The 20,291-nt window shown below is 38.6% G+C and overlaps 4 protein-coding genes and 4 long non-coding RNA genes across 24 annotated transcripts; 5 read left to right on the forward strand and 3 right to left on the reverse strand.

Annotated features, from left to right (window-relative positions):
• Positions 1 to 242: 242 nt before the first annotated feature.
• LOC124202506 lies at positions 243 to 1,834 on the forward strand. Its single transcript, XM_046598835.1, has 3 exons — positions 243 to 378; positions 452 to 546; positions 620 to 1,834. The coding sequence occupies exons 1-3, from the start codon at positions 309 to 311 to the stop codon at positions 1,667 to 1,669; spliced, it is 1,215 nt and encodes a 404-aa protein (XP_046454791.1). The 5' UTR covers positions 243 to 308; the 3' UTR covers positions 1,670 to 1,834.
• A 1,557-nt stretch (positions 1,835 to 3,391) lies between these two features.
• LOC124202428 (neurotrophin 1-like) lies at positions 3,392 to 6,493 on the forward strand. Of its 2 annotated transcripts, XM_046598777.1 has the most exons (4): positions 3,392 to 3,524; positions 3,598 to 3,704; positions 5,574 to 5,795; positions 5,872 to 6,493. In XM_046598777.1, the coding sequence occupies exons 3-4, from the start codon at positions 5,595 to 5,597 to the stop codon at positions 6,346 to 6,348; spliced, it is 678 nt and encodes a 225-aa protein (XP_046454733.1). In that variant the 5' UTR covers positions 3,392 to 3,524; positions 3,598 to 3,704; positions 5,574 to 5,594; the 3' UTR covers positions 6,349 to 6,493. The 2 variants fall into 2 exon arrangements, with proteins under 2 accessions (XP_046454733.1, XP_046454732.1); XM_046598776.1 differs by lacking the exons at positions 3,392 to 3,524; positions 3,598 to 3,704 and adding an exon at positions 5,332 to 5,453.
• On the reverse strand, positions 4,114 to 4,899 carry LOC124202429 (protein spaetzle-like). The gene is made up of 2 exons (XM_046598778.1): positions 4,820 to 4,899; positions 4,114 to 4,751 (listed from the first exon to the last, which is right to left on the reverse strand). Exons 1-2 carry the CDS (start codon positions 4,835 to 4,837, stop codon positions 4,149 to 4,151), a joined length of 621 nt encoding a protein of 206 aa, XP_046454734.1. The 5' UTR covers positions 4,838 to 4,899; the 3' UTR covers positions 4,114 to 4,148.
• A 408-nt stretch (positions 6,494 to 6,901) lies between the features above and the next one.
• LOC124202427 (mucin-5AC-like) lies at positions 6,902 to 9,086 on the forward strand. The gene is made up of 2 exons (XM_046598775.1): positions 6,902 to 7,466; positions 7,539 to 9,086. Exons 1-2 carry the CDS (start codon positions 7,207 to 7,209, stop codon positions 8,803 to 8,805), a joined length of 1,527 nt encoding a protein of 508 aa, XP_046454731.1. The 5' UTR covers positions 6,902 to 7,206; the 3' UTR covers positions 8,806 to 9,086.
• Positions 9,087 to 9,431: 345 nt separating this feature from the next.
• On the forward strand, positions 9,432 to 12,892 carry LOC124202457. 9 transcript variants are annotated; one of them, XR_006878153.1, is made up of 5 exons: positions 9,432 to 9,863; positions 9,928 to 10,830; positions 10,903 to 10,951; positions 11,025 to 11,146; positions 12,683 to 12,892. It is a non-coding gene; the product is annotated as an uncharacterized LOC124202457 (long non-coding RNA). The 9 variants fall into 9 exon arrangements; XR_006878152.1 differs by lacking the exon at positions 12,683 to 12,892 and adding an exon at positions 11,541 to 12,049; XR_006878150.1 differs by lacking the exon at positions 12,683 to 12,892 and having other exon boundaries at positions 9,928 to 10,668; positions 10,734 to 10,830; positions 11,025 to 12,049.
• LOC124202458 lies at positions 12,671 to 13,673 on the reverse strand. 2 transcript variants are annotated; one of them, XR_006878156.1, is made up of 3 exons: positions 13,326 to 13,673; positions 13,033 to 13,132; positions 12,671 to 12,853 (listed from the first exon to the last, which is right to left on the reverse strand). It is a non-coding gene; the product is annotated as an uncharacterized LOC124202458 (long non-coding RNA). The 2 variants fall into 2 exon arrangements; XR_006878157.1 differs by having other exon boundaries at positions 13,218 to 13,357.
• Positions 13,254 to 17,402, forward strand: LOC124202456. 5 transcript variants are annotated; one of them, XR_006878144.1, is made up of 6 exons: positions 13,254 to 13,399; positions 16,198 to 16,266; positions 16,333 to 16,453; positions 16,561 to 16,694; positions 16,805 to 16,881; positions 16,948 to 17,402. It is a non-coding gene; the product is annotated as an uncharacterized LOC124202456 (long non-coding RNA). The 5 variants fall into 5 exon arrangements; XR_006878142.1 differs by lacking the exon at positions 13,254 to 13,399 and adding an exon at positions 15,997 to 16,131; XR_006878143.1 differs by lacking the exon at positions 13,254 to 13,399 and adding an exon at positions 15,997 to 16,131 and having other exon boundaries at positions 16,333 to 16,449.
• A 71-nt stretch (positions 17,403 to 17,473) lies between these two features.
• On the reverse strand, positions 17,474 to 19,588 carry LOC124201763. Of its 3 annotated transcripts, none has more exons than XR_006877654.1 (5): positions 19,322 to 19,588; positions 18,845 to 19,141; positions 18,321 to 18,679; positions 17,825 to 18,260; positions 17,474 to 17,757 (listed from the first exon to the last, which is right to left on the reverse strand). It is a non-coding gene; the product is annotated as an uncharacterized LOC124201763 (long non-coding RNA). The 3 variants fall into 3 exon arrangements; XR_006877655.1 differs by having other exon boundaries at positions 18,845 to 19,238; positions 19,322 to 19,438; XR_006877653.1 differs by having other exon boundaries at positions 18,845 to 19,438.
• Positions 19,589 to 20,291: the final 703 nt, after the last annotated feature.

The following is a 20,291-nucleotide window of genomic DNA, read 5'->3' on the forward strand; positions in this document are numbered from 1 at the left end:
TAACTATCGCACTGAAAGTCACAGGCTGGTATTAAATAGCTTATATCGCATTTGTTAGGTTTATTCGGTCAAAGAGTGCATCTGCCGCAGACAGAGTGCCATAGATTGCATCATATCATAACTGGGTATATCCGATATAGTCGTATCAATTGTTTTCACCACTCATATGTGTTTGCTCACTTGATAACTCGTCGTACGCATTTTAACCAGCTGATCCATAATGGCCAAGGATCACAATGTCCATTTCAGACGCAGGTCGAAGTGGAAGCGGTTGACACCAATTAAACTCGACAATTATTATTATTAAAATGGCGATCACTAAAAAGCTGTTGACAGTTATTCTGCTAGCCTGGTTGGTCGCCGATCCGGTGTCTGCTGGTAAGTTAATTAAATAAGATAATTCGCCAGCCATTTTTTTTTACTATTTGTCATTTTTCACTGTGGAAAACAGTTTGCACATTTAATTTGGATACGTCGTCCCCGACTTACCCACCTCATTTCGTGGATTCGTCCAACAACATCATCCAGCCAACTCTCCAAAATGGGGTCTTACTCTTAAATAACATTAAAATTAAATCTCTTTTGATCAAACTGATTCCAATTCATATTTTACTATCAGGTCCGCACAATCACGCTAGCTGCGAGTCAGACAATCACGGTGGCTTGCGAAGGTACCAACAACTTCCTGATGGCCACCAACGCCCAATTCAATTCGGGCAAATGCGCCACTGCTGGCACGAACCTCCAGATCGGCACGCAAAATTTGGGCTACAGTTCATTAGGATGCAACGCCGTCGTCAAGGAGACCATCAAAGAGACGGGCACCTGCTCGACCATCGGCACCAAGATCGAAATCGGTTGGCAAGTCAACAGCGCCTACATCAATCAGCTGACCGTCTGCCACGTCCAGTCCAACGACAACACCCTCTACGCTGTTCACACCATTTACGGCGCTAACGCCGCCGCCGACGACAAGGACAACGCCCGTCCCTCATTCCGCAAAGGCAATTATTTCGTCGGCGTCGATGTCGAAACGGCCTACAGCCAAGATGGCCAGTTGGTCACCGTGTCCGATATCGTCGGTTCCAGCAATCTAGGAGCTCAGTACATTGACACTACCAAGAGTTACTATTTCGCCCGCGGTCATTTGGCGCCGGATGGTGATTTTATCGACGCCGGAAGTCAGGACGCCACTTACTATTACATCAACGCTGCCCCGCAATGGCAATCGTTCAACAATGGCAACTGGAAAGCGCTGGAAGCCGGAACTAGGGACTTGGCTATTAGCCGGGTCATCGATGTGGTGGTTTACACCGGCACCTTCGAAACCCTGACGCTGGCCGACGTTAAAGGTGTCCAAAAGCCAATCTATTTGGCTACAGATGGTAACAACAACAACGTCCTTCCGGCTCCTAAATATTACTGGAAGGTGGTCCACGATCCGGCCAGCAACAAAGCCACGGCTTTCATCGGCATCAACAATCCGCATTTGACGTCGGTCACAGGAGCCGACGTTTTCTGCACGGACGTCTGCAGTCAGGTGGGATGGATGAGCTGGTCCAACCGATTCGACATCCCCAAGGGTTACATGTTCTGCTGCACGGCGGCCGGCTTGCACAACGTCGTTGCTCACGCACCAAACTTGGGAAGCATCGGCTTGCTAGTCTAAGCACGTTGCCGGAATTTACATCATTCCAGCAGTACCCAGACACCCGCAGTTTCAGTTCAAAGCATCAGTGCATTTCTGTTATCTTGTTATACCGCCATCCTTTACGTATACACGAGAGTATTAGTCTATTAGAATAAAAAGCAACACGTATATTCATGTCATTCTCATAGTTGTCTCCTTTTGTTATCACTCGGCACCGGTATTTTATAATCTTGATCGATTAATCTCAATAACTCTCGAGTTACCGATAAGAGAGTTTGAATTGTGACGAAACCTTGCTTACTTGCAGAAGTAGAACTACTGCGTTTTATTTATCAAACATCCACAATAATTTAATTGGTTTTGGTCAAATATTTAATATGTTTTTGCCGGATACTCAAATCGTTGTTAATCAGCAAGCTCCCTTCTTAGACAATGCCTCAACTTTTTAAAATAAAAAAATAATAAAATCCAATTAACACTTTAGAAACATTTGCAAACAGTTAAAAAATATTTTTGACAAAATGTAATTATATGGATTTGAATAATATGAATATTAAGTTGATTAACAAATAAAAAATTGGCAGCATCGCTACTCATCACAGAAGTTCGTCTGCTGACTGCAGCTCTCCGTTTCCCGCCAGGATTCACGCCGGTCGTACCTTATCGTCGTCGTCGTACGTGTCGTGTAGGCTAGAAAGCATGATTCGGTTCGGTTATGCTTTTTTTCATCGTTATAAACTTAAAAAGTAAAAAGTTTCATGAGTTGTAGTTGAAACCAAGAGATGTTACAGTGTAGTGAGCATTTGCCAGAAATTTCAGTATGTAAAGTTCTCTTTTGTTTCGTGATCGAGTCAGTGTTATCCACGAGTGTCCCATCCAACCTACACGTGGTTGAAGCAAAGCAGTTAAATCATGGACAAGTTCGAAAATAGCCCAGGATTCTCCTGTACTGCATCTTTACAGGAAGCAAGGCATAGGGGTTTTTGCCTGTTTTAGATTTTCAATCTTTCCACGCTGAAACAGAGACTCTTCAGGTTAATTTTTCCTTTATGCATCTTGGTGTGTCCCATGATACCACTATGCTCCACCATTACATAGCTGGATGGTGCCAGCGAACAATAGTTTAAAGTCTAGGCTTCTCCATTATGCAGCAGCTGAAGTCGTTTCTGCTTAATAATCCAGAGATGACGAGTATCTGATGAAGTGAACAACCAAGCAAGGTGTGTTATCTACACCTACCCTAACCTCACTACTAAAATTTGGCAATACCAGCAAAATTTTCCATGTCTATAGATTATCCTAAATTTGAAATGGAGTAACATGCACAGTAAAACTAGGACATCAACAATGAAAAGGAATGTTCACAATTTTTACACCTGGTAATGAATCTATCTGCACCATCATAACAAAACATTCACCAGCATTCAGTTTAACAGAGGTAAATACTAAATAGCTGTATTTTACAATTTTAAAAATATGTGAAACACATTTTTTAATATTTTTGTTCATTGTCATTATTGGAACAGTGGACTTTTTAGTACTCGCCGTCAGCGGCACCTAGATTTGGAAGATGTTCTCCACGTAAACGACCAGGCCACCTGGACGGCCAGTCGCCGCTAAAGATCTTGCATGCAGGTATGGAACTTTAATCCGTCCTGTTGTCCTGTCCAATGATGCACCATGCCACATGATCCTTTAGCTAAAAATACCACAATATTGATGCCACTTATTAAAGATTATGCCAAAAGGAATGGAGAAGCATATACTCAACTCCAGTAAGTCAACAGTGAAAAGGATCGTTCCAGATATTTACACCCCTGATATCTCTACGTCAACAAAACGAAACGTTCAACAGAATTTCACTTCTACTGGGGTAAATATCTATATTTCCTTAGAATTCTCATTAAAAGTAAAACACATTTTATCCTTTTTCGTCGTCTTTTTAGGAACAGTGTTGTGGTGATTTTATTACAGCGGCACCTGGATTTGAAGAAAGTTCTCCATACGGACGACCGTTCGACCGGGAAGTCATCGTCGAAAATTTTGCACCAAGGTATGAACTTTCATTTCAATCGAATCGTATCATCCGTGTTTTCAAATGAGCAAAGAGTGTGTGGTATCGACATGGTATCGATATGTTACATCCAAAACGAGATTCCTATTTAAGACCGCAATTTACTAGACAACGATTATGATAAGGCCCATTTTTGCATTATTATCCTCAAACGGCAACGTAGTAACGTAAAACATTCACGCTTTATTATGTAATATTTCCCAAAATTGCTATTTCTTATTACTTTCAATTAATATGTATGTTCGCTTCACATCTTTATACCAAAGATCCCTATTTATGATTTACCGTAGTCCGAAGTGTTAGAGTTAGGACCTTCGCATTTTATCGCAGCATACAAAAAAGTTATTTGGAGTCGAAATTGTGTGCCAAACATCTATACATTCTTTATTGCGTTATCTGTACTCTGTAGTCATAATTTAAACTTTAAAGGTGAAAAGCTCCAACAACGCATCCGCACGATCCGGGCAACTTGAATTTTTCAATGGCGAAGGGGAAAGTGTAGTCTTTTGGGTTGTAGACCAAGAAGCGATGGAAAATATTTTTCTGGACGCATTTGGACTCGTAGCAGGACGGGACCAAGGGGCAGGTGGTTCCCACGACCACGTCGCATTCTTCAATTCGAGCAGTTTGCGTGTACTTGATGCCGTAAGACTCGACGCCGTTGACGATGGTGCGCCACTTGCCGTCGACGTTGATGGCCCGGAAAGGACGGACGTAATCGGTGGAACTCGGGCAAAGGTAAACCTCGTCGTTCAACTTGTCCAATTCGTCGACTGAATTTTCAGTGTTGGCCAGTTTGTCCTTGTAGAAAGCCACGACGGCCTGGTAGTGTTGGTCCAGGGCTTTTTGCACTTCATGTTGGGGATATTCAGAGTCTTCCAGGCACCAGGACTTGGTCGTGTTTTTGGCGCAGTGCGGAATCTCGACGTATTCGTACTTGGGCTGGGCACCGTAAGAAGGAGGGACTTTGTAACTGCTGGGCTCCGGATCGGAGAAAACTCCAATCACCATCAACGATGCGAAAATCTATAGTTGGTAAGTGGAACATTTAAATGAATGTCAACGTTATTGTCAAATGTTATGGTGTTACTTACCACTGATTTTAAAGACATTATCGTGCTAGTACAAATGGAGAGATATTCTATCTTACTGGGGTTCTGATCAGGAATGTTTTGTGTTTTGAACGCTCCATCCGTACTTTATATAGGGCCCCCTACCTTTCGTATGCTACAACTTGCAATTGACGAAATGACTTTCTCTTCCAATCGACTGAATAGTTCCATCAAGCGAGATGTTGAGGTGTGGCGAATTTTGAAAACTAACACACAATTTCAAACATTTCATTGAAGAGCGCTGGGTTGTTACAAAGTAACAGAGAGATGAAGTAAGAATGTGACGCAATTGATTTTCCACTAAATTTTATTCACAGCTTCCTCTACCACCACAATAACCACAACGAAAGTGAGAGTCAGTTATCCTCATTGAAATCGTCAGTCATCAGTAACTGAAACTTGGGAGTCTGTTATGCAATATGTAAAACCTCAAAGTTAGATGTCTTACTCCAAAGTCCTAGGTTATTGATCACTGAAACGAAGTTTGGGTATAAAACCCTTTCCCTCTTTCCCATTTGCATCAGTTGAGAACTGAAAAGCATCAACACAGTTTGGTAACTTGTACATTTTCTGAATTAGAACCAGCACTCAGCTATTTGAAATGAAAATTGTATTGGTAAGTTTAATAAATATTCATTTTGAGAAGAGAAATTAAAGTAGAAAACAAATTATTTCTTGTATAATATGACAATTTTAATCTTATTAATTCACGTAATTTTTTTCATTAAATCTGTAGATCTGTCTGGCTTCCGTTTTGATGGGAGTTCTTGCCGAGCCGGAAGCGGAAGCTGCTTTTGATCCTACCAATTATCCAAAGACATCTTACCCAGCGGCTTACAGCCAAAAGTACAAAGGCGGAAATGATTATTGCCATCCACGAAAGGCACCAACCTGCTCGAAAAACGGAACCCTCACATTCTGTGTCAAAGACCCCGAATATCCGGAAAAGGAAGTTAAGGTAGGCAGCACATTTTCTAAATAAAAAAAAAGTAGATCTTATGAAATTCAACTTATCGCCGTTACGTTTTTTTTAGTACGCCATCGACTACGACCCTTTGGTGTTGAAGAAATACGCCGATGTTGCCGATCAGTCGGCCGATAATTTGGTCGATGGACTGACCTCCTTGTCGGAGAAACATTTCGACTATTCCGAATACCACGGCAAGACCTTTGACAAGGGCAACTGGGTTGGTGGTGAAGGATACATCTGTCCTAGCGATGTCGTTTATGCTCGCCCACTCCGGGCAGTGAATGTCGATGGAGAATGGCGGGTCATCGTCCAGGACATCGCCTGGCCCGGATACACCCAAACCCATCGCGTCGAAAAATGTTTGTTCCCCGGTGCAGCTTGCCGTACCCTGGCCCCTTGTTTTGGCAGCAAATGTCTGCAAAAATATGTTTACCAGCGGATGCTTTCCTTCGATCCTTGCGATCCCCAGAAGGGAATCTTCATCGACATCTACAAGTTGCCATCGGCCTGCTCTTGCCACATTCCCCAACACGATTTATAATTGAATTAAGACCTTATATAGAAATGTGCGATCACGTCAAAGTTATGCGATAGACATATTATTAGGTAAAGTATATTAATGCATATGTGCAATCACGATATAGTATTTCGTAAGATGTTCATAATAAAAACGAACTTTCAAATTGCCTGCTACTATTTCTTGTTTTTTTTTTTCAAAAAGAACAATTAACGGTATAGATAATTGGCTGAGAAAATCCCGCAAGTGGTAAGAACAAAACACGCAAGTGACATTTCCTTTACAAATTTATACCGAGGGTAAACTTTAAACGCCAAAACTAACACACAGACTTGTTTTACCAGATTTTTGGGAACCCCGGAGAAACTATGTGGAGTTATTTCCATCAGATTGCAGTTTCGTGATACATATTTCTCGAAAATCTAGTTCATCTTACCCTTCATCTGATGGAATGGAGTTGGCGCATAACACATCTTCTATCTTGATGTTGAAAAATATCGGAATATTCGGTTTGTTTCGTGGCTTCTATCTTTCCTGACCGCAGGTGGCGTGTACGTGGACAAATGATCTGGGTAAGTCAACGTAACCAATTTATCTTTCAGAGGTTATAAGAAAACTATTTCCTTTCTTTTGGTTTCTTTTTAAAAGCACTTGTCATAGAGCATATTTTACCAGGTTTTTCTTACATGGCGAAAAGTTGGCAGCCAACCAACTTCCTCTACTATAAGCACGCCGACACGACACGCATCCTTTGTAAAGGAGGTTCCAACGCAATAAAAGACCCGACGACATCCCATAAGGTTTTTGTGCTTCGCCGACTCTTGTCTCATCCGCTTTTGCTCTATCCTTAAACAGAACTTGCATTTTATATCCCATGTTAATATGCTATCAACTCTAATCGTCTACTTTATTGGCTTTCAGTCTGTTATCGGGGCTCAGATTCATTTTGGTGGCCAACCATTGTTTAGCGGAGTAACGTTGCTCACCTTTGAAGTTTCCACATCCTTCAGATTCCAGCCCACAGTCTGCTTCATCTCGTCCGGCAAAGTCTCTCAATGTCGGCGAAAGCGTGGAATTGAAGAGAAACCACACATGGTTCAATTTGGCGACCGAAATTCAATTATTCCATCTGCGGTTATCGGGTAAATAATAAAATTACTTTTAACTTTCTCTTATTCGACTAAGATACAATTGTGATTACGTGATTGATGCAGGATTGAAGCTACTCTTGCGCCGAATGATTTCAATCACAATGGCGATTCGATCATCAGTTCGTTGGACGATCGATATTCCGACTTGCAGAACATTTTTAGACGGTGGGAGGTTAGCGGACGGAGTAAGAGCATCACAGTCGGCGATTGCGGGCAAACAACAGTCAACTTTAGCCAGTTCCTCTCTTGTTTGGGGTTTAATCTTCAGGAAACAACAACCCTTACAGCTACCTTTACGGAAACCACGACCGTATCTACCGGTTACACCACAATTGGTGTAGTTTGGGGTTGTACTCCGGCAGGTTTCTCTTACGTTTTTTGTAGCGAAGAAGTTGATTCTTTGACTAATCTTAATTATCTTAACAATAACGAGGGTTTCACCTTTCCTTTTATTTCCATGGGGATAGATGAATTTACTACAAATGTAATGAACGTTGATGGTAGTATTTCTACCGAATCTCCTACGAGCCAGTCTTCAACTTATCCAACAGTCTCTCAAGTGGTCGATAATGTGATCGATATGCCCACTACTTCCTCTGCGGACCCTGACAAAGTTCCACTTCTCATTAGTTCTATTTCTTCTACAGTTTCCGGCCAGTCGTCAGTTATAACTTTCCTTCCGGTTCCTGAAACCACTGCATTCTTTAACTCTACTCTAGAACACAGCACTGAAAATAGTCCTTCTACTTTTCCCGCTATTTATCCAACTCACTTTCAAACGATTAATGATTCAACTACTCATGTATCTTCCACTACGGATTCCGCCGAGATCCCAATTCACACTTTAATTGAGGTGTCTAACGAGTATCCACCAACTTACACTCCGACAGTCCATGAAACAGTCGATTACGGCAACATTACTGCGATTGAAAATAGTACTGAAAATAATTATTCCACTGATTCTACTGTGGACACTGCCGAGATCCCTATTCATACTACAATCTCTACTATTACGGCGTTTGATGGGATCATATCCAATTACCCTTCGGTCCCTGTAACGGAAAATTATAGCATTAATAACTTAAATGCTTCTACAACTTACGAATCCCCAATTTATCCTTTTACGACGGTCTCTGACCAGATTCCAATTTCGTCAACTTACTCGACGGTCTCATCTGAAACGATCGATTATGGGACTTTTATTACCGTTAATACAGTGTCTGACGTAGCAGCAGCTTCTCCTGTAACCCTTGGCGATTCCACGATTTACCTACCAGCAGTGTCTGAAACGGTCGTGAATAATGACACGACCGAAGAAGGACTAACCTAACTATGCCGAGAATTTTCTCCAGGCTATAGAACGGGAAAGCTTACTACCAGTATTCCACGCCCTTTACTGATTCACTGTCTCTGGAAGAAATTCAAATTCAGTCTTTTGCAAATGCTAATTTCCTAATTTCCTTGATATCAAAATCGACCTTAAGACAAGACTTAAACAACTGTTTAATAAACTTCCCGTGTGAATTTTACCTCTAGTGAAATATTCAATTATGAATCATTGTTTTATTTGTATTCGGGTATTCAAAATAAATGTACTTGTAGTTTTTTTTTTTTAATTTGATTGCGTACGCGCATTACTTCCCCGTTAACACCAAGTTTGGAATTGAAAAGACCAGAACTAAATTTTTCCTGTTTGTTCTCGATACTGAAAGTGAAATTTTTTTTTTATTACAGAAATTTTAAATTCGGTCGTTTCCAAATGCCAAATTTCCAAGGAATAGAAATAAAGTAATTTAATTAGGAAGTTATTTTTATTATTTTTATCATTTTGCGGTAATAACTACTTAACTAGATAAAAAAGGAATGAATTCAATTCCATATTTAGCAAAATTATTTTTTAGACATTTTATTTGGCAGCATCAAACTTAATACATTGGCAATTCGGCATCACTGCTTTCCAGACCATATCCATATTTCCTTTCCATTCCAGGCTTCCGTTTTCTCGTGTCCAGCCGTTAGTGGTTAGTCCCGTTCCCGTAGTCCAACTCTGCGACTCAGTGTCGTTTTGATTACTTCACCTCGGTCTCTCTCTGTTAGAAATTTAGTTATTAGGATTAGTAACTTAGCGTGGTGTTTAATTAATTGAAATGATTGTAATAATCCGTTCAGCGTCCACTTAAAGCTCTTTGTTTCTCGATTGTCGAATCGCAATACCCTGTGTTATCCAACGCTCCCCTTTCACACCTTGACACCTAACACGTGCTTCAATTGAAGCAGTTAAGTGGAAGTGTATGCTAAAGCATTCCAGATAACATCAGTCGAAGAGAAAAGTGGTATAGATGAATTTGCTGCAATGGATTTAAATCTCTACATGCTGAAGTGGACTTGGTAATACAAGAAAATATTTCTGTTTTATGACTGTCTGACTAATTTTGCACCTCAACAAATCTAGTTTGACAGTATTGCATTTGTCTATGCTTACTAGGGATTCCCAATGAAGAACAAGAACCTGATGGGATTAAATGAAGCATTTTGTATCAGTCCCATCCCGATTTCATGAAGCTTCAACTTTTGCCCTTAATAGCAGGAATCTGGTTTCTGGATCTGTCGTTCACATGTAACAGGTATAATCAAATCAATCTTTTTGATCGGGGGCCAATAGGGACAACCTTTTTGAAGAGCTGCCTATAATTCGAAAAGTGAGTATGATTTTGTAAACTAGATGTCGCTATCGTCTGGCAGTTTCAAACTTAGCGACTAGGTGGCGTGGCGTGTCATACGATTTGTTGTCATGAAACGTTTGGTTGTTCTAATTCTATTTATTGGGGATTCAATTAACTGGCGCAACTTATTAAATTTTTACGCTACTTATTTACAGTAAGCTACATTGTTGACTTTATGGCTGAGGTAATGATCAGTTTATCATTTTAACTTATATTAGGTGAACATGAACAGTTAAAGGAAAAGTACCATCAACCCTTTTTGTTTTCTAAAAGATTCACTCAAAAGATGCAGGAAAGCACCACACCACATTAATTTTGAAATATTAATGTCTTCTTTTTTTAATTTATTAAAACAGGTGGATCTGATCATCTCTCATGGTTAACAGCTGCCTGATCAAGCCTTTCTAATAATCTTACAGTCATTATACAGGCTAAGAAGACCAGTATTATTATTCTGTTTTCGTTGAAATGTAAGAATTGTGTCTGTAGAGTCATAATTTAATAATTTATGTTCTGTTAACAGATGAATTTTTAGTAGAGGAAGTAAGCAATCGATAGTCATCCTCATCACATCATTTGTGATGTGTCTTGTCTTCTGGATGGACTAGGAAATCTGAGTGGTGTTATCATTTGTAACTTCAATTGTCATGTCACTCAACCAAAAATTGTGTCAATAACTCTTTATTATTGATTTGGCCATTTAGGAAATGATGACCTGCGGTTATGTTCTATGCGGTTCCTCTTGGTCTTATGGTATTATCTATAAGAATTTACAATTTGGCCTTATTGGTTTTTGTTTTGCTTAATTTTGCTGTTTGTTTCAAAGATCAACTAATTAAAATGTACAACGGATCGAGGTTAGGAAGAGATTAGTCAGAACCGTAATCCTTCAAAAGGGGCGGCGGTTTGGCTGTACAAATGTTATCTGTTGATGCAATGAAAGAATAAGTAAGTAGCTCTAATTCATGGGTCATTTTGCAGTCAGGTCATCTTGCAGTCAGGTTATAAATTATATTCAAACGTATAATTCAAATTTATGGGTGATTCACAACTTATTGACAATACCTTACATTGTTGGGTTGGATAATGTTCTATCTATTATTTTAACTTGGGGGAGGGCAGAAAAGCTCCCGCGTTGTTCTGAACGTCTCACACTCACTCAAATTATGCTGTTAACAATGGTCTCTAGCTATTACTTTAGTGCTGAAATTGGTAGTGACATATTTGTGTATATAGTTTCAACACGATTATCTGTTTGTAGCTGCAGTTCGTTGATCACTTAACATGTTTTTCTACAGCCATTAAATCTAGCCTAAGCAGACCAGCATTATTTATATTCCAGAGAGTGATCACAATGTGCAGTAGTTCTGCAGCCTGTTTCCAGTTCAGGCTGTTGCATGCCGTCGGTGGATCTGGTGTTATCCTGGATTGTGTTGATCTGGTTGCGGCCAAATGGTGAATATGTCATCAAATCAAGTTCAGTTGTTGCACGGAGTTTGTGGTACCGGTGTTATCCTGGAGTATGTTTTGACAAACTTTGTTTTGCATGTTTGTGAATGGAGTTTTCTCCTCGTCATTTAACTTTTTTTTTTACTGTCGTCTGTTTTGTGTGTAATAAAAGATAATTTGTGTTTTGACGAGGATAGGAGGGGACGAGGGGTTCTTGTCGAACGGAAAATTGAAGGTTTAAGATTTTAGGAAAATTGCCCACCTGATTTGTGCAAGTGGACAGTAAAACACGAAGTTTATTACACTTGTGATTCAATTCCAGCTAAAACCGCCTTGTTCAAATTGTAATTATCACTTTAACAGCATGTTGCTGTCGTGTGATACATTCAGGAAGAATTCTTATAATTTGGTAATTGGTTCGGTAATTTGTTTGCAAACGTTAGTTTTTATTTAGTTAGTGACAGTTAATTGTTAAGTTAATTTTTGTAAATTCATTGCTGGTGGAAAGTTACTTTTCAGAATCTAGAATTTGAAAAGCAATTTTCGTGACGTTATTGATTTGCTTTTGTTCACACCTAATGATTAAAAATTTCTACTAGTTCTATTTCTAAGTTCTAATTTCAAAATCCACACTATCTAACGCTATCTAATTGCTGCGTGATGTATCGCATACTGCGGTCGCAGTATTCACTTCCCGGGAAGTGAATTTTTTACATGCCGACTAGCAAAGCATGTAATGGCGATAGTATACGAACTGTTTAAATTTAAAGATTTTAAAATTTTCTCTGCATCACTTCTAAAGAGGTAAACAATATTAAATTTTGAATAAGCGGTGTAACTGACTTCCACAGGTTTTTGTGTTAGTAGGTATCCTTATTATGATCATAACTACACTGATTGGAAAAAAACTTTAAATAATAGAAAATTCATGAAATAAATATTTTTTTTTCTAAAATTAGAACTTTAATATATATCAAAATTCTTTCTTGTTGTATACCTGCAAAATATAATTTTAAATATTTATTTTTCAAATAGGTTAATTATCCAGCGGCAATCTTGAAATTCTGCAGTGCTTTCTATAGTGATTATGGTTTGTTGCAGACTGGCTGAAATGCTGAATGCTGTGGTGAAGTCCAGCTGTTCCATGCTGTCTGTGGTGCTGGTGTTGTCATGGAATACTTCTTGTGTGTGTAACTGTTTGAGTCTCTGAAATTGAAGAATAAACAATGTATATAGTGCTATTTATAGATTGGCACAGCTAGTTTTTTGAACAAGCAGAATCAGATTGCCTCAATCCTGCCTCAATCATATATTGCAGTGCACAGCAGAGATTTTAGTGACAGAAGGAAGAGATTTGACATGGCACACAAATTAACAAACCACACATGGAATTTTGACACCAAGGACAGCAGCAGCAACTGCTTCAAGCATACCTTTCACCAACTCCTCATTAGGCAGCATCTCAACATCAATGGCCATCGAGACCTACAGGGAAATAGAAAGATTTATCACAAGTAAGGCAAAGTGCAGGATGACAGATATAAAGTTAAAAAGTAAATAGACGTGATACGTAAAGGTAGCAGTAATGATATTTCGTCAACAATCTGGAATCACCACCATGCCATAGACAGACTAGGCACATAAACGAATGTCAAGCTGCCTTCTCCTAATTGTTGACCTTGGGGATTTCGTCTGTTGTGATATGTGTGCTGCAGTGGTGGCTCTTTTATGAAGACGAGGGGAGAATATTACGTGAGTATCAAAGTTATTTTCTATGTTTTGTTAGTTCTTTCAATGAGTGTAAACTGCCAACGAGCTAGAGCGGACATTGTTTTCATGTTACTGTTAAACGTTTCTATTTTCTTAAGCTAGACGGCATAGCCTTTGATCATTTTCGGCTCAGTTTAATTACGAATACTTTGTACATTTCGCTGCTCTACAAGGAAACTTTGGGTGATAACTGTCAGTTTCTGTTTCAGCAACAAAGCTCACTTGTTAGATTTTTAATAATGAGTTGTTTTTTCTACTTCCGGTTTTCTCATTTCTGCCAGTAGTTCAGTAAATATTCGTTTTACGCTCAAAAGAACCACATATTCGTGATCCTCATCAAATTTGTGGTAAAGTTCATGTTTGTTTTTGTACGTACGCGTACTTCCGGTTTTGAGAATTTTCCTGAACTATAGTTCAGGAAAATTCTCGATTTTGACCAAATTTTGGATTTCCTTTAAATTACACTATATCGACCCCAAATTTCATGGAGATCACGAATATTTGGTTTATTTGGTCGACAGCTCAATGGTTAAGGCGCTATCGCTACTTCCGGTATACTTCCGGAAAATTTGCATAAAACTAAAAAGTGAACTTTGTTCTGGGTAAATTTCTAAGGACTTCCAGCTAGGTTTAAGCAAATAAAAGTGCACCGTTTAAGTTATATAAGTATCTAAAGAACTGAATTGCTTTTGAGTCATCCGAGTTTCGAAAGTGTCAAATAGATGGCAGGGTGTCCCTAAACTATGGACTTGGACAGTCCATTTTGGACTACTAAACTATGGACTTCGATCGAAAACTATGGACTTCACCAGATGGCGCTGCCTGTCCGAAACTATGGACTTAGGGACCTAAAATATGGACTTTAACCTGCAGAAACTATGGACTCCATCAGATGGCGTTATATCCGAAACACTGGACTTGGCGTCTAAAGTATGGACTTTAAATGTATAAACTTGGCTTAGATCCGAATATTTTCGCTTAAGTTTTAAACGGTTAAATGAATATATCTTTTAATTAAATTTAAGCAAACCACAAATTCATTCCGAATGGTGTATTGCGAATATTAATACACGATTTACAAGGTACATTTTGAACATTTCAAAAAAGGTTTTATTATTCTTGATTTGACATTTGAGAAAAGAAATAAAACAAAGTCATTTAACGTTTAAATGCAAGATGAGCAATACCAGAGCACTTTTTTGCACTTGATGGCAGATTCGGGTATGTTCTCGCATTCCGGATGGAAATATTCTTTGCAAATGTTGCACTGTACCATAACGTGAAATTTTTTAGGAAGGAGTTTATGAAATCAAAAGTCGGGCATCCGACACACACAGAAGAGGGGAATGGAAATTTGTTTCTTTGGTCTCCAATTTGAACGCGTTCGGAGTCCTTCGGTTGGAAAAGGAATGATTGCGCCGTCGGAAATGCATTTCATTAGATGGGAGCGCATTTGTGACCCATCAAACCTCAATTCAGATGGATTAAATGAAAATGCCAAGGCTGTCGCAAATGCGATGGCATATAATCCGCAACTTCCGCTTTCTTTTTGGCTTTCGCATTACCCATTATACCCATTATGTTTATCCCTTTATTTTTTTAAGATATGGTAGTGGTTTTGTTAATAATGGAGCTATTGATCTTTTAGGTACACAGTATGAACACATTTCTCAAAAGAGGGAATTAATTTTAAATGTGCTGCAGAACCGCTTATGTCTCAAAAGACTGTTCTTGCCGGTTCTTGCCCTATACGTTGTTTTATATAAAAGCAAAAGTCAATTTAAAAAAAAATGAGACCTTAAGTATGAATCGAAGATATAAAAAGCATAGCTCATCATCTGATAGAAAGCTTAAACCTATTAATTAAGCAAAAAAGATATGTAGCTCATGCTTCTCTTGCAGTTGGTGCTTTACTTGGACAACCCGAATTTTCAATTTTATCTTTAGAACTGGGTAAACTTAGTGAGAGTAATGTGGATATAGGAGGAAGGAATATTAGTTAAATTCGCAAATAGAAGCTTAAAAATATATAAGAGATTTTGCCTTTAATTAACACGGAAAAACATCTTGTATTTAAACCGTTTTATAGATCGGATAAAGCAAGACAGCGAATTAATAAAAAATAATACTTTAGAAGAAATTAACAAAAAAATAGAATATTTTACAAAAATATATCCTACCGCCGACGGAATTCTACCAAGCAGTGTTCTGGCATTTGATACTATTATTATAATAAAAAACTATGAACCAAACAAATTTTGGCTTTAAAAAAGTAAGTGTCCCGCCAGCTCTAGAAAGCTCGTGGCTTCTTGCAGTTTATTGAACGGACGTTAAATATATAAAACAAAAAAATGATAGAACGATTCGTAGTTTATGTTTTATGTTGAATTTGGATAAAGTCCATACTTTTCAGGAAAAGTCCATATTTTAGTATGGCCATTGGTGGAGCGTTCAGGTTCTAAAATATGGACTTTGACAGGCAGCGCCATCTGGCGAAGTCCATAGTTTTCGATCGAAGTCCATAGTTTAGTAGTCCAAAATGGACTGTCCAAGTCCATAGTTTAGGGACACCCTAGATGGCATTTGTCCTCTTTGCCATGTCGGATTCATGGCGGATTGCTTTTTTGTTGTCAAAAGTTTTCCTATTTTCCCCTGAAAATTACCGATGAATTCCTTAAGTAAATTCAAGTTTATTTCTGTGCAACTTGTTTTTGGTGATATTTATTCCATATGTGTTCATATTCATCGGAATTATCAGGAGTTTTTATTGATCTCTGTAGGTCACTACCCCAGCGTGGACACCTTGTTTTTTCCGAACAAATTTTCACAACTACCGCATCGATAGACAAGTGCTGTTCTTTATTCAGAAATATGAAAATTTTATTTGATGTCATAAGTTGCATTTTCTGCCATAGGGAAAGCTAAGGAAAACATAATCTAGACCATGGGTAATCTTCACGTCTATTGCAGCACAATTGCAGCAACTAGGAGAAGTCACGTGAAAAGATGCAGGGCTCATATCAACCTATGTTGTAGGTATTTTCTGAACGTTTTTCAAGTAGTAGGTTGCAGTTTTCTGTGTTCGCAGTTAACTTTAGCTTACTGCAATAATGTTGAAATATTTATTGACATATTTCCTTTAGATTCAACATGTTCAACTGTTTGATGCCAAAGTGAGGTCAATGCCAAAGGACAGTTAGAACTAACTCAAACACAGATGACTGCTGTTGCTGCCTTAGCCACAGGCAGGAAAGTTACTTTCTTTCTTCAGAGAATTGTAAGTTTGATTTTTGTTATAACCCCTGTAGTTTCTGTCCATTCATAGTTTTGTATGTTGACTAGTTAACGAAAGTCTATTAACTGAATCATTTGTATGTTCTGTCATAGGGAAAGCTGCTGGCATCCTTACTTGACTCATTTCATGTTCTGGATAGCTTAGGAACCTGATTGCTGGTGTTATCAATGTAACTTCATTTGTCATGGCAGTGTATGTAAATTTTGTAATTAATTTTTGTTTCTCATTGATGTAGCCATTTAGATAATGACCAAGAAGATCCGGCTTACAGACTGAACATCAGACGGGTGTCAGCATCTCTTCGACGTGGCGGTTACATTCAACATGTACGTTCTACGTGGATCATCTTTTGTTATTGGTATGAATTTTTTGCTAATTAACTCATTTGCTGCCACGCCTTTTTATCCCCATGTTAGCTTCTTCTTAGCACCAGCCCAAATTTTGCCGAAAGGCCCTGGCAGTGCACCATAGGGACTCCCCCCCCCCCCTTGTCGATGCGGTGGTGGATTCTAGAGGCGTGCATTCCATGTTCTCCTGTCACCGTGTCAGCCCGGACTTGTCAAGAGATGGCAAGTTCCACCTTGGTCATGGATCCTTAAGACATGGCGCGTAGGGAGTAGAAAACAACCTACGGGTTGCATGGCGTGGCAGCCAATGGGTTAATTATGTGTGTGTGTATGTTATGTGTATATGTGTGTATGTTATGTGTAAAAAAACAGTGGCGGAATTGTGGGTGGAGGTGGGACAAATAAAACACAATGCACAATTCATTACTCTATTTTTTGTTTCATTTTACTATTTTATCAGAGATGAAAATTTGATGGATGAATACAAAACAGTAGTCAGCAAACTGTGCAGCTATTATAACAGATGTTTCTTCTTCTATACTCTATACAAACGATAATTTTGTTCAAGCAGCACAGCAGTTTATTCTTGGTCGTTGTTATCGCCTAGGCTATCCGACGCTCCTGGCTGCTGAGAGCTAGGACCCACGCTACTTAGCTGTAAATTAACCAATTGAGAAAAATACTCTCTCCACAGAAACCTGTCAAATGAATTGTCAGGTCAGAAACTGCTGTACCAATGGAGCGATTAACGTTTCGTTCGATTACCTTATTCGCTATTCCTCCGCCGGAGTAAATAATAGGATTCGACGATTCTGACAACTGTCAACAACGACGAACTGCCGTTACGGCGAACTCAGCCGACACATCCGAGAGATTGGATCAATATAAAAATAAAAATTAGAATTAACGATAAAAAGAACAATGTTAAATAGAGACGAATGTTACCGGTGTCTGCATCAGAACTGTCTTCATCTTTTATAAGGCGAAACGGGCGATAACGTGGCGGAATTCCAATGTTTTGACTACTATCCATTCGACTGGACGGTTGACAACGATCCAAGTTTCAACCCGTGGGTAATTCTTTCAAATAAAAAAAGCACAGAAAATATTTAATTCAAAGTGCAATCTCAAGCAACTTCTGGCAACAGCAATAATGTCGCCACGTTTTTCAACCCCAATACAATCTTCATTCTCCATTTTCCTGGAAAATTGATAACATAATTAATTAAATGAATAATACGGAATTAAGAGAAACTGTTACCTAATGATGGATGTCAGTAAGAAGAAGAACCGTGATTATTCCCAGTCCATTCGACTCTTGAGTGGCGATCAAGTTCTGATTTCGTGACAAGATCTTGTCGTCGTACAACAATATCCATGATTCTAAGATTTTCAATTTCATCTGGACTGCAGGTTTTGTTTATAATTCTCACACAGCAGCAGTAGGAAGCAGAAGAGAGCATCACAGGAACCTTATCCCAACGAATCCCGACGAATGTTACCAGTTTCTGTACCAGAACTGTATTCATCTTTTAGAAGGCGAAACAGCGATAACGTGGTTGAATTCCAATGTTTTGCCTGGACGGTTGACATCGATCCAAGTTTCAACTCGAGGGTAATCTGTTTCAAATAAAAAAAGCAAGGAAAATATTTCATTCAAAATGCAGTATCAAGCCACATTTGGAACAGCGTTTTAAAATCCAATACAATCTCTATTCTCCCTCGTCATGAAAAATTGATAAATTAATTAATCAAATGAATAATACGGAATTAAGAGAAACATACCTAATGGATTGGTGTCAGTTAGAAGAAGATCCGTGATTGTGCTAGGTCCATTCGACTAGCGAGTGGCGATTAAGTTCTGATTTTCGTGACTAGGTCTTATTGTAATATAGATGATTCTAAGATTTTAATTTGATGTGGGTCAGCAAAAATTTTGCATGTCTTGTTTATAATTCTCACACAGCAAGTGTAGGAAGCAGAGGACAGCATCACAAGAACCTGTCCAACACAAGCATGTGATATCCACATATGCGTGGATTCACAGGTTTCAGCAGTCATTTTGACGTCAAAACATCCCATCTAGAAGAAAAAAAGATATATAGTGTGAGCTGAAATCAAATGGAAATGTCGAAAAGGTCCCAATCAAGGCATCATGTTAAAAATCAATGTTGACTACCTACATATTAAAACAAAAATTCACATTCACATTCAAAACTAGTGTAGAGATAGGGAAATATAAGAAAATATGTAAAACCATACTTCGAACAAGAATTTTGAGAAAATGACGAAAAAGATAAGTATTGTGTTGGCAGTAGGCAACTAGGCATGGCCACGCTGATTTACGAATTAGGATATTGAAACTTGAAAGTTTAAACAAAAACTGAACTTGTACAGAAATTTGAAAAATCCGATATGCTGCATATTTCAATTAAAAATGTAGTATGAAAGATACTGAAAAATAAAGAACGAATTCAAACGACCAATCCATTTTTCAACGTCACGTTCACCGAGTCAAGACCACGAGACGAATGAGACGACAGAAATAGAAGATAAAACGAGATTCCAAAAGGCAGTACGAAAATTCTCTACTAGGTGGCTGACTGCCTAGAAAAGTAAAGAATTGGCGGCTTTTTCAAATCAAAATGAATGAAAATGATAATCAAATTTGTACATTTCAACGAATGGGTTTTCCCTGTGATAAATGGATGTGGAAAAACATTTTTACCGTGTGTTGTGTCCACCAATTTCAGCAAACTAAAAAAAAATCAAAATAAATGGGAAATAACCCGAAATAACACACCAAAAATATGATTTGATTTGAATACTTATCAATGTTGAATATCACCGCCACTTTGATGTCGTCGGCCAGTCTCCGTCGCCTTTTTTTGTTCCTCTGTAGACCTACTGACCATTACTGAATTACTCAATCAAGAACCAAGAGTTAACCACACAATTTTAATTGGGTGTGATTAACTGATTACATATGATAACGTCAATAAGGTATTCTAGGATATTCAGAAGATAGAATAAGTCAAGTGATGAGGATATGAGTATGATTGACGAAAACCTATGATGTTGCCAGAACTTACAAAATATATAACACTAAATAAGACTTTACATAATCTGAAAAAGACAGATATTTGCTCGTTTTCCTGTCGGTGAAATGGTTTAGGAAACCATGTTCAAGGCGGCAGTTGTTGATCACGATCTAACAGAAAACAGATAATCA

This window comes from Daphnia pulex, chromosome 9 (assembly GCF_021134715.1).
Source record: "Daphnia pulex isolate KAP4 chromosome 9, ASM2113471v1".
In the NCBI taxonomy this organism is placed as follows: Eukaryota; Metazoa; Arthropoda; class Branchiopoda; order Diplostraca; family Daphniidae; genus Daphnia; species Daphnia pulex.